At 55.1% G+C, this 11,888-nt stretch overlaps 2 protein-coding genes across 3 annotated transcripts; both read left to right on the forward strand.

The window, feature by feature from the left end:
• Positions 1 to 2,835: 2,835 nt before the first annotated feature.
• On the forward strand, positions 2,836 to 5,551 carry LOC105810381 (left-right determination factor 2). Of its 2 annotated transcripts, XM_012644356.1 has the most exons (5): positions 2,905 to 3,154; positions 3,734 to 3,762; positions 3,865 to 3,971; positions 4,129 to 4,371; positions 5,166 to 5,529. In XM_012644356.1, the coding sequence occupies exons 1-5, from the start codon at positions 2,905 to 2,907 to the stop codon at positions 5,527 to 5,529; spliced, it is 993 nt and encodes a 330-aa protein (XP_012499810.1). The 2 variants fall into 2 exon arrangements, with proteins under 2 accessions (XP_012499808.1, XP_012499810.1); XM_012644354.1 differs by having other exon boundaries at positions 2,836 to 3,154; positions 3,734 to 3,971; positions 5,166 to 5,551.
• Positions 5,552 to 7,871: 2,320 nt separating this feature from the next.
• PYCR2 (pyrroline-5-carboxylate reductase family, member 2) lies at positions 7,872 to 11,598 on the forward strand. Its single transcript, XM_012644399.1, has 7 exons — positions 7,872 to 8,104; positions 8,410 to 8,480; positions 9,511 to 9,690; positions 9,813 to 10,034; positions 10,251 to 10,343; positions 10,527 to 10,690; positions 11,270 to 11,598. The coding sequence occupies exons 1-7, from the start codon at positions 8,038 to 8,040 to the stop codon at positions 11,433 to 11,435; spliced, it is 963 nt and encodes a 320-aa protein (XP_012499853.1). The 5' UTR covers positions 7,872 to 8,037; the 3' UTR covers positions 11,436 to 11,598.
• Positions 11,599 to 11,888: the final 290 nt, after the last annotated feature.

Raw genomic sequence — 11,888 nt, forward strand, 5'->3', positions numbered from 1 at the left:
TTCTCTGGAAAATGAGGTTTCAGTTTAGCTGGGCAATTACTCAGGTTTGGGAGGGGCTCTTGATCCCTGGGGTCTCCCAGAGGTTTAGTCCCGAGGCCCCTCCTAGGTGAGAGAGAGCCTCGTGCGGGGATCTGCATGTCAGCTAACTGGCCTCCCTCTGCCCTGCGACAGCAGGTTCCTGCTGAAACAGAACAGTGGCCTGCATGGTGTCCTTGGGAGCTTCCAGCCCTAGGGAGCTCCCGGTGGGTCTGGATGTGGGGGGCTTGGGGAGGGGGTCATGGCAGGCAAGGGCAGCCCGGGTGTTATATCCTCGGTACCACTGTGGCCGGTGATAAGCCACAGGCTTCTTCTCACGCCGCAAGGGTGGTGGACGACTGCATATTTATGGGACACTAGCCCAGAACAGCTTCCAGGGACTAAGGGCCACTGGTCCTGGGTCGCCTGTAAATGTGACACTTCTGCACCTTTTGGCCTGACTTAAGGCCCAAATGTTTGCATCAAGTAAGTCTTTCCCCTGCTAATCACTTGCAAAGAAAGGCAACAGCTACCCTTTTGAAGACAGCTACACCTGTCACAGGGCGAGCAGGAGGTCTGTTTGGGCCGGACACAGGGGTGGGGACTTATAGCTCACGGGATGCTCAAACTACGTGACAGATGAGCTCGAAGATGGGATTTGAATTGCTCCTTGTGAATTACACACATTCCGTGGAGTAAAGGAGGGAGGGCAAAGGAGAGGGAAACAGAGAAGCAGCCAAAGTCATGTGTCATGACCCCCTGAGCGTGTCCTCCCCTGTGGTCAGCCGCCAGGATTTCCACACTTCCTCACCTTGGCCTGTGTAGCGTGTGAGCAAATCCCTGTCTCCCTCACTTCAGACAGCCTGGGCTCTAGCTACGCTAGCTGCATGACCTTGGGCCAGTCAGGGAGCAGTTATGCCTCAGTTTCTTCTTCTACAAAATGGGACTGATAATGGCAACTTCCTCCTCAAGTTGTCGTGAGAATAAAGGGTTAATCGCATATATAAAGCCCACAGCACCATTAGCCATTGTGATTGTTATCAGTGTTATCCTCTGTCCTCCAGGGCAAGTCCTTCCCTCACCACTAAACCCCCCTACGTATGTGCATATGCAAATGCTTGTGTATATGGATATGTATATTGTGGCAATCTGTGCAGATGTCCCTGGGCTTTCATTCAGGGGAAATTCCGCCCTTGAGCACCAGAAGTTTCCCTCTTCCTTTGCCTGGGATACCTGAGGCCAGAAGCAGGAGGATGATGCAGAGACCTGTCACAGCATACCTGCAAAGGGGCTGGAGCACCCCCACTGGGAAGGGGGAGGGGGATGCTCCCTGCCTGCCGGCCCCTTGGCCCAGGGTCCTTGTCCTCCTCCTTCATCACTGCTCAGTGCCCATGTGACAGAACATGGGCAAGTGAGGCTGCTGAGTTTGTGGAAGGACTTCCTCCTGCACATCTCCAAATGCCCCCCCAGCCAGTGCCAGGAGGAGACGCCTGCAGAGACAGACGCTGTATTTACCCCCAAGCCCTCCACTGGCTGAGGGAGCACAGGCAGGTTACTTCCCCGGGCAATGCTCCTGCGCTGTATCTGGGAGACGCACCTGAAGCTAACACCTGCCTCCTCGGCATGTGAATACACATTCGGAGCTTAGAGCACTGACTGGCACATAGTGAGCACCAGGAAATGTTTGCCACGTTTGTTTTTGATGGTTGTAGAAAAGCCACAACCTTGACAATGTGGATTTCAGGCAGATAATAATGACAGCAAACACACGCACACAAGCATTTGCATATGCATATAGAAGTTTATCAGACACTGGACTAAATACCTTACATGTATTACTTCATTTCATCTTCATACCAACCCTGTGAAGTAAACCCTATTGTTATCTATTTATTGCCCTCTTCTTCAGATGCGGAAACTAAATGACTTGCTAGCAGGTCAGACAGCCGGCAAGCAGCAGGACCCACATTTGACCCAGCCGTCTAAAAGGTGTGTTTGAAGACTCATTGGGGGCTTCCCTCCCCAAAGTCCCCCCAGTACTGGTGGCTTTGGACAGGACATGCCTCTGGGCAGCTCTGGCCTCTGCTTTCCAGGTTCCTGTCCCTTATTCTGTGTCTGAAGATGACCTGGGCTCCAGCTGAGCACTGGTGGCACCAGCCAGCCAGCTCACAGGGCAGAGCATGCCGAGAACGTGACTACAAAGACAGCTGCAGAAATTGCTTTCCCTGGCACTGCCAAAGACAGGCCAGCTGCCAGATTTCTGTCCTGAGAGCATCCAGCTTCCTCTGTCATTGGGGACGGCAAGGACTGTGACCTAACCCTCAGGGACCCGTGGCAGGGAGAGGAGGGGGAGGCAAGGACTGAAGGATGGAGGGAGATGACTGAGGGGCTTCTGTGAAAGTGGCCAGAACTGGCAGGAATGTAGAATACTTTCTCTCCTTCCTCCTAGATGTAGAAACCTAGACCTAGACCAGCCTCCAGAAAGAGATTTAAAGATATTTAAGCAGCTGGCTAAGGGGACTCTCTTTTTCACAGAATAGCCTCACTTTTTCATATAATGGGACTAAGGTAAGGCCAGGAAAATCCAACAGGCACTAAAAATATTGTTGAGCTTCCAGACAGCACAGTCAGAGGCCCCAGGCCTGTGTGGCATCCAAACAGTCCTGCCCTTTCTAGACAGTCCCCTCCTCAGGGCTCAGGGACCTGTCTGGCTGCTGAGCTTCCAGGAGGTCCGAGGGGTGTGACCTCCCTCCCTGCCCCCTCCCACCCCCAGGCCAGCCCAGGGCCTGCTATAAAGCTGGCCCAGCCCTGGCTCTCAGCACACCCAGCTGGGCCTGACACCCTCCTGGAGCCTCCTCAGGGGACACACCCACCCTGCTCTTCACTGCCATGTGCCCCCTGTGGCTCTGCTGGGCACTCTGGGTGCTGCCCCTGGCTGGCCCCGGGGCGGCCGTGACCGAGGAGCAGCTCCTGGGCAGCCTGCTGCAGCGGCTGCACCTCCGCGAGGCGCCCGTCCTGGACAGGGCCAACGTGGAGCGGCTGGCCATCCCTGCCCACGTGAGGGCCCAGTACGTGGCCCTGCTGCAGCGCAGCCACGGGGACCGCTCCCGCGGGAAGAGGTTCAGCCAGAACTTCCGAGGTGAGGCCCTCCCTGCCCGCTGCACCCGGTCCTGGGAAGTCCGTGGTGGGCTCCTTGGGTCCAAGGGGCGGTGGGAGGGGCCAAGGCATGGGAAAAGAGCAGGGCAGAGGGGAGAGAGCAGAGGAGGGGGAGGCCGGCCTGGCAGGACCTAGGAGTGCTGCGGTGCAGTCAGCACTTCCCGGGGCTGTTTCCACATGGCCACTGTGGTCTGAGCCCCACCTTCAGCAAATGGCTTTCAAATCCTCTCTCAACCGTGTGCTCGTCTAGAGCAGGGGTATGACTATGTCCTACCTGTCTCCCAGCATTGCGATCGTTGAAGTCAGTCACTGCGGCTAGAAAGCATAAAGTTCAACACCTGATTAATATTCGGCTGTCAGGGATGCAACGGGGCCGCATCCCATTGCAGCCTCTCACCTCCCTGGGGCTGGGCGCCACCTCCTCAGCACCCACAGCGAGACCCAAGGGGGATTTTAACAGGGGCCAGTCTCTCCTGGCCTGGCTGCCACCTCAGTGGCCCCACCACTCTCAGAGGTCCCCTGGTGTTCGGAGAGGCCCCGCTGACCCTGCTGGTGTCCCCAGAGGTGGCCGGCAGGTTCCTGGTGTCCGAGGCCGACAGGCACCTGCTGGTGTTCGGCATGGAGCAGCGGCTGCCGCCCAACAGCGAGCTGGTGCAGGCCGTGCTGCGGCTCTTCCAGGAGCCCGTCCCCAAGGCCGCGCTGCACAGGCTGTCCCCGCGCAGCACCCGGGCCCTGGTCACCATCGAGTGGCTGCGCGTCCGCGACGATGGCTCCAACCGCACCTCCCTCATCGACTCCAGGTGGGGGGTCGCGGTTAGTGTGTGCAGTAGCGGGGAGAGGAGAGGGAGTGGCTGGGCCCAGCCAGGGGTGGGGTGTGGGAGGGCGGGGCGGGCCCTCAGGACAGTCCGTCCCAGTCCCCGCCCCTCACGCGCGCTCTGTCTCTGCGTCCTGTCTCAGGCTGGTGTCCCTCCACGAGAGCGGCTGGAAGACCTTCGACGTGACCGAGGCCGTGAACTTCTGGCAGCAGCTGGGCCGGCCCCGGCAGCCGCTGCTGCTGCAGGTGTCGGTGCAGAGGGAGCACCCGGGCCCGCAGCCCTCCAGCGCCCACAAGCTGGTGCGCTTCGCCTGGCAGGGGACGCCGGGTGCCGGGCATGGGGAGCCCCAGCTGGAGCTGCACGCCCTGGACCTCGAGGACTACGGGTAGGCTCCGCGCTGGGCCGGTGGGGCAGGAGTGGACTGGGTGGTCCAGACCCATGTCTCCGGAGTCTGGCAGGCAGTGCCAGCCGCCCCAGGAGAAGACTGCTTCCCCACTACATGTCAGTTTCTAATGGTAGAAATCTTATTATGCAAATATTTTATTGAAAAACACCTTCTGATATTTTCAATGGATTTTCATGTTGTCATGGAATCATACACTTTATCACAATCATCTATGTTCATTCACTTTACCTTTCTCCACTATTAAGTCTTTGAAAAATATTAGCTTTAGCTGTTACTAAAGGTGAACAGCTTTCTTCCTGCCTTGGTGATTCTCTTTTCATGGGACAAGTTAGCTCCCTGGAGCGGAAAGGGGCTGGATAGGACAGTGGCTAAGAACAGGCCATCAGAGTCAGACAGCCTGGCTTCCATCTAGCTCTGCCTCCTACTGGTTGCCAGTCCTTTGGTGTGTCCCCGAACAGCTTTGGGTTTTGGTGTCCTCAGGTGGAACAGAGATACCGTTGGAACCTCCCTGAAGGGTCATGTGAGGATGAAATGCCGAGATCACCCGAGATAACACGTGTGAAATACCTGGTTCAGTGTCTGGAGTATTGGGAGACCTTTAATAAACAGTAGCCACTTTATTATTTATGTTTCGTATATGTTTATTCATTCATCCCCTATCACAAACATCCAGCTTTTTGAACATAATGAGAGATAGATCATAAATCTCCCTCCCAGATGCCCCTGATCTCAGCGCTCCCAGCTGACCTCTGACCTTGTCCTTGCCCACACAGAGCTCAGGGTGATTGTGATTCTGAGGCGCCAGTGACCAAGGGCACCCGCTGCTGTCGCCAGGAGATGTACATTGACCTGCAGGGGATGAAGTGGGCGGAGAACTGGGTCCTGGAGCCCCCGGGCTTCCTGGCCTACGAGTGTGTGGGCACCTGCCAGCAGCCCCCGGATCCCCTGACCTCCAAGTGGCCGTTTCTGGGGCCACGGCAGTGCATCGCGTCGGAGATGGCCTCGCTGCCCGTGATCGTCAGCATCCAAGAGGGAGGCAGGACCAGGCCCCAGGTGGTCAGCCTGCCCAACATGAGGGTGCAGAAGTGCAGCTGTGCCTCGGATGGGGCGCCCATGCCAAGGAGGCTTGAGCCGTAGGCGCCCAGTGCTGCCACTGAGGCCTCTGCTAGACAGCATGCATAAAAGCAGGTCTCCATGTAGGTCTTATTTGATACTTAGCAAGTGACCCCTGTCCCATGTTAGTGCCCCTACATTTCCTTTGCCCTGTGTTCTTCCATTTTTGTCCTTGTCCATCACCCATCCCAAGCACTTATATGAGTAAATAATGCAGCTCCAGTAGGAATTCCTGGCCTACTTATTAGAGGGACAGCTGAACAATGGACAGACTGTCAGCTGGGAGTTTCTGTTCTCTGGCAAATTCTTCACTCGGTATGGAACAAAAAAACCCTATGATGAGAACTGGGAAAATAGAGCTAATTTACTCTATTACATGATGAATTAAAACAAAACCAAAAATTCCCTGTTTGCCCTACACAGGGAGGATGTCTAAAAACGAATCCCCATTCCCCTGAAGACTGACCAATTCTGGAGTTCTGTGAACATACCTAGGTCTCTGTTCCCCTGAGAGGGTGGTAGGAGGGAGGGTGAAGGGCTTCAGGCTGAGGGGAGTGGACAGGGAACCAGGACACCTGGTATCTGGATCTGATGGGGTCATACCCTGGGACCTCAAACAAATGCGGAAGGCTTTGAGTCACCATTTCCTCTTAAAAAGGAGTTGGGCTTCAGCTCTAAGACTTCATTGCCCTGGGGATCAGGCAGCACCTAGCTGTACTCGCTTTCCAGAGACTGAGCCTTGCCTGTGCATATTTAGGTTATTTCCCCCACTGTTGTAGAGAATTTATCACCAGAAACCACAAGTATTGATGTGTTTTTTTAATTTAGCAAATACAATTAAATATTGATAATCTGAAGAAATAAAAGTGATGTTTCACTCTGTCTCTGTATTTAATTTCTAATACTCTTTACATAGGAGAGAAGGGAGCAATAATGGGGAATGAGGGCAACATAATGATGTGAAGAAAGGACCTGCAACTTCTAGGGGGCACTGAAGACTCTAATAACTAAATTAGATTAGGCTTTGATTTATGATATTTACATTTTCCCATACGACTCCCATTCCAAAAATAGTATTGTAAACAATCATTCACATACGCCTCCTCTTTAGAAAGCACTTTAACCCCTACAATAGTGGGGATGGGGACGGGGATGGGGATGGGTAGGTATGACAGTGGTATGGCAAGCAAGCTTACAGTTTCTGAGCAAGTGGTATGAGCCTGGGAGCTGGGCTAGGCAATGTCACATATATCACTTAATTCTTGCAACTATTCCTTGAAGGATGGCTGGGTTCAAACTACAGGCCTCTCCTCTCCTCAACTTTAGCCCAAAGGAACTTCACAGGCATCAAACATAATTGCCTGTGAAGTATATACACATAGAAAATAATAGTGTAAGGGATACACCAAAAATGTCTGCAGGAAACTATCCTTAGGAAGTATGATTGTGGGTGATTTTGACTTTCTCATTTTTGCTTCTTTCGTATTTTCCAAATTTTCCTCCATATGCATGTACTATTTTTCTAATCAAAACAGTTATAGAAATATAGCATTATTTTGCTTAATAGTAAATGTTTGGTCCTCACTTTTAAGGGTGCAGACACTGAGGCCCTGGGGACTTGTTCAGGGAAGCTCAAAGAAAGCGAACCCCAGCTTGGGGGTGGGGGTGTGAATTATATGGAAGGAGCTGCAGAAAAACTAGTAGAGACCGTGGGGAATTAGGGGTCTTCGGCTCTTCTGACTCCTCTAGGGACGCCACTTCCTTCCTCTGTACTTTTCTCTGTCACTGGTTACCTGTGGCTCCTTACTACATTTACTACTGATGAAAAAGGAAACATCACATTTGTGGAGCTTTTTAAAGCAAGCGGCAGCAAGGAGGCGAGAGGGATAGGGCGTCTGGAAGATTCGGAGACCTGAGTATACTTTTAGCCAGGCCTTAGACAGCCTCTAGCTTCTTGAACAGAGGAACTGGTCCTGCTTGCGATCTAGTTAAAACAAACTCCGTGACCCATGCGAGTTCAAGAAAATAAAACGCGGCTGGCCTCGCCGCCTCTACGCGATCCCATTTGAACCGACGCCAGCACCAGAAATAGCATCAGTCTGACCGGGGCCGGGACGGCGACCTCGGTGCTCGGGTGGGTGTCGGAGGTTCCGGGCCGGCGGGGTTCCGGGGCTCACCTAGGCGAAGGTAGGGGCTTCCGGAACTCGCGCCCAAGGTTCCGCCTGCCAGTCGGGAGTGGAGGAGGCGGGCGTATGGCGCCTGCCTGGAGCTCCTGGCTTTGGATTGGCCGCCCTGGCGGGGCGGGGCCACGTTGCCTAGGGCGCCGTCTGCGGCCCGGATGCTGCCGGATGAGAAGGGTCGCGGGGTCCAGTGTGAGGGAGTTCCTCCAGGCCCCGCCCGGAAGCCGCTCGGAACTGCTGGTCCTCGGCGCGCTGTTGGCGGGCCCCAGCACAGTCCGCCGTCTGTTAGTGGTATCTCCGGGCCCGCGCTGAGCGGTTTCTTGCGGCTGCCAGGAGAAGTGAACCGGGAACCATGAGCGTGGGCTTCATCGGCGCCGGCCAGCTGGCCTGTGCGCTGGCGCGCGGCTTCACGGCCGCAGGCAAGCGCGTGGGGGCGGGAGACGGGTTCGCGGGCGGTCCCTAGGCCTGGTCTGTGGTCTGCCCTCCACCCCGCCAGCATGAATGAATGAATGAATGAATGAATGAAAGGAGAATTTACGTCCGGTGGGGGAGAGGAGATTCTGGTTAAGATGTAAGCTCGTCTTATGCCCGCGTAAAGGATGGAGGAGGAGGGAGACTGGCACTGTTAGAGCGGCTGTGGGTTTTGATTCTGCTTTCCCAGGGAAAGCATGGGAGCGAGGCGGGCCACCATCCTCCGTTGAAAAGCTCTATCTGTCTTCTGTAGGCATCCTGTCAGCTCACAAGATAATGGCCAGCTCCCCAGAAATGGACCTGCCCACGGTGTCCGCGCTCAGGGTAGGTGGAGCAGAGGGGTGTGGGGAAGAGGGTGGAGGCCCAGGAAAAGGATGACGTGAGACGAACTGAGCCCAGCTGGCCCCTGATGCCATGTGCTGGTCTTTGGCCAGCTCTGAACTCCCCACCAGGAACATCACAATCCTTCCCGCTTCTCTGGGGCAGTTCAGTGTCACAAGAGCACCCAGGTGGACAGACTTGGGGTCAAATCCAGACACTGGAGTGATTAGAGGATTAACTGTGGTAATTATACGTGGAAAGCTCCTGGCCCATAGTAGATACCCAATAAATACTCATTTTTCATTATTGACTAGTTGTGTGACCTTAAAGTACTCAGTCACTTTGAGGCTCAGTTTCCTCCTTTACAACAGTAGCCACTTTGCTATTATTCTGAGGCATGAATGAACGTGTTGGGAAAGAATCCAGTGAATTAGTTGTTCTGCTCTCCCAGAACAACTCTCCCAGAAAACATAATATCCCATCTTCACTCACAACCTGGGTGGTATGGGAGAGGATGGCTAATGAGGCCAGTGACAGGCAGTGTCTGTGCCTACTGTGGGCTGATGTCCCTAGCACTACAGGATCCTGCTTCTCAGTTTGGAGTTCTAGAGAGATGGCCCTGGACCACACAGAAGCTGTGCAGTCTGATGAAAAAGTGGCTGTTGTTGGGATAGGGCCTGACTCAGCTCTGCTTCTGCCACTGGGTGCTAGCATTTCACCTTTCCCTTCACCACTTCCCCCCATGGAGCCGCCTTACCTGGCAGAGAGGGGCCTTGGGTGCCAGAAGATTGGTGGGCAAGAGGGGACAGCCACTTCTTGGTTACCATGGAGAAGCTTGTCATGCCCGGTGCCTGTGCTTACTTGCCCAGTAGCCACAGTGGGAAACTTTGTGTCAGTCGGGGTCAGGGAACAGGGCAAAGAATTCCAGGCTGCAGCTGGCAGAGTGGGCTTGGCAGGGGCTCAGCTGCTCCCTGGGAGGCCTGGGCTTAGCCAGGCTGCCCTAGCACTGTGAGCCCTGAGTCTCTTCTTGCAGAAGATGGGCGTGAACCTGACGCGAAGCAACAAGGAGACAGTGAGGCACAGTGACGTCCTGTTCCTGGCCGTGAAGCCGCACATCATCCCCTTCATCCTGGATGAGATTGGGGCTGACGTGCAAGCCAGGCACATTGTGGTCTCCTGTGCAGCCGGTGTCACCATCAGCTCTGTGGAGAAGGTGCCCATCTCAGCCGATTCCCCTTGTGTGAGGGGAGGGGTGGCCTGAGAGTGGCAGCTAATGGGTGGGTGCTGGTGGGAGCTGTGGCCTGGCCACTCACTCAGCCCTCTCTCTTGCCACAGAAGCTGATGGCATTCCAGCCAGCCCCCAAAGTGATTCGCTGCATGACCAACACGCCTGTGGTTGTGCGGGAGGGCGCCACAGTGTATGCCACCGGCACCCATGCCCTGGTGGAGGATGGGCAGCTCCTGGAGCAGCTCATGAGCAGCGTGGGCTTCTGCACCGAGGTGGAAGAGGACCTGATCGACGCCGTCACAGGGCTTAGCGGCAGCGGGCCTGCCTACGTGAGGCCCTCATGTGCTCACTTGGCCTTGCAGGAAACCTAGCAGCAGGATGAGCAGGCAGGCAGGCTTGGGCTGGGGGTGGCACCCACCTCTTGGGCATGGCTGGCTGGTGGAGGAGGCTGACCCTTGGAGCTAGTTCCAGACATCAGAAAGAGCAGAGCCTGAGGGAGGGCCCTTGAGTGCCTGCTACCTGGGGCTCAGTGAGTGTCCCCACAGGCGTTCATGGCCCTGGACGCCTTGGCTGATGGGGGGGTGAAGATGGGCCTGCCGCGGCGCCTGGCAGTCCGACTGGGGGCTCAGGCCTTGCTGGTCAGTATCTTTCCCCTGCATGTTTGGGACCAGGGTGTGGGATGGGGGTTCTGTGGGTCTCTGAGCTGGGTCAGGGGTTGGTTGGGAATCCAAGATAGGGATTGGGCCGTAGAGTGGGCAGAGGGAAGCCTGTCCCCAGGTGCACTAGTAAGTTCCTCTTCTACCATGCCCTCCCTGTCCTAGGGAGCTGCCAAGATGCTGCTGGACTCGGAGCAGCATCCAGGCCAGCTCAAGGACAATGTCTGCTCCCCTGGGGGAGCCACCATCCATGCCCTGCACTTCCTAGAGAGTGGGGGCTTCCGCTCTCTGCTCATGAATGCGGTTGAGGCCTCCTGTATCCGAACGCGGTGAGTCTGCCTTGCTCTCCTCTGCCCCAGGCTCACCAGTCCCAGCTGGCCTCTGGGCTGAGCTGGGTGCTGTCTTGCGGAACCTCCTGTGTCTGGTCCTGTTAGCAGTGCTGGAGTCTGTGCTCTGTTAATAACCACGACTTACTAGACTTGGTTTAGCTAAGAGTTTGCAGGCCTTACTCCACTTAATTCTCACTGCTGTTCTGATAGCTGGGATTAACTTTGATTTAAAGATGGAGAAGTTGAGGTTCAGAGACAATTTTCTCAAGGTCAAACAGCTAATAAGTGATGGACATAGGATTCAGCTTCACGCCTATGACTCCAAACCATGTCACTTTCCACATTCTCTCCCCATATGATCACAGATACCACCTGGCGCTCTACGTCTAGCTTGGGTCAAATGAGATAAATAGACAAACCCATACTTAACAGTCCTTCCAAGAAGCTTGCGGGAATGTTCATTTTGGAGTTCTAGCTTGGTGGAGTCACGTAACTGGGTTATGTGGGTAGGGAAGACTCCCAGAGCTCTGGCTCCAAGGCTTATTGCCTCCTTCCACTCTTCTGGGGCTTTGTCTGCAGAGAGCTGCAGTCCATGGCTGACCAAGAAAAGATCTCCCCAGCTGCCCTTAAGAAGACCCTCCTGGACAGAGTAAAGCTGGAATCCCCCACAGTTTCCACACTGGCCCCCTTCAGCCCAGGGAAGCTCCTCACAAGAAGCTCAGCCCCAGGAGGCAAGAAGGACTAAGGCAGCCTCTACCCTCCTCTCTGTGATCCAGAGCCCTCGATTGAGGGGCCTTGGCCCCCGTCGCCCCTCCCCAGCCAGCTGTGTGAGGACAGGGCAGGCTCAAGTAGTTTTTTTTTTCCGATCCTTGTGATAAAACCTCCTTAAATCTGATCAGACCAAGCAAGCAGCACTAGTTTCCTCTCCTGTCCCATGTTGGATGCTTTGTGAGGCATGTCAGACGTTCTGAAGGTCATTGTTGGAAGCCCGACATAGCCCTGCACACCTTCCACTGTTGTCGGAGGGAGGGGCAGGGACTGCAGTCAGAGCCCAGATGGGGTGGGAAGGCCTGGGGAAGACCTTCAACTGGGCTCCTCCAACTAGAGCCCACAGCAGAATCGCTTTGACGCCAAGGCAAGGGGGAGAGAGAAAACATGAAAAGGGCTTTTCTCTGAATTGATAAATGGAAAAGAAGGG

Source organism: Propithecus coquereli, unplaced genomic scaffold (genome assembly GCF_000956105.1).
Source record: "Propithecus coquereli isolate 6110/MARCELLA unplaced genomic scaffold, Pcoq_1.0 Scaffold210, whole genome shotgun sequence".
NCBI classification, from domain to species: Eukaryota; Metazoa; Chordata; class Mammalia; order Primates; family Indriidae; genus Propithecus; species Propithecus coquereli.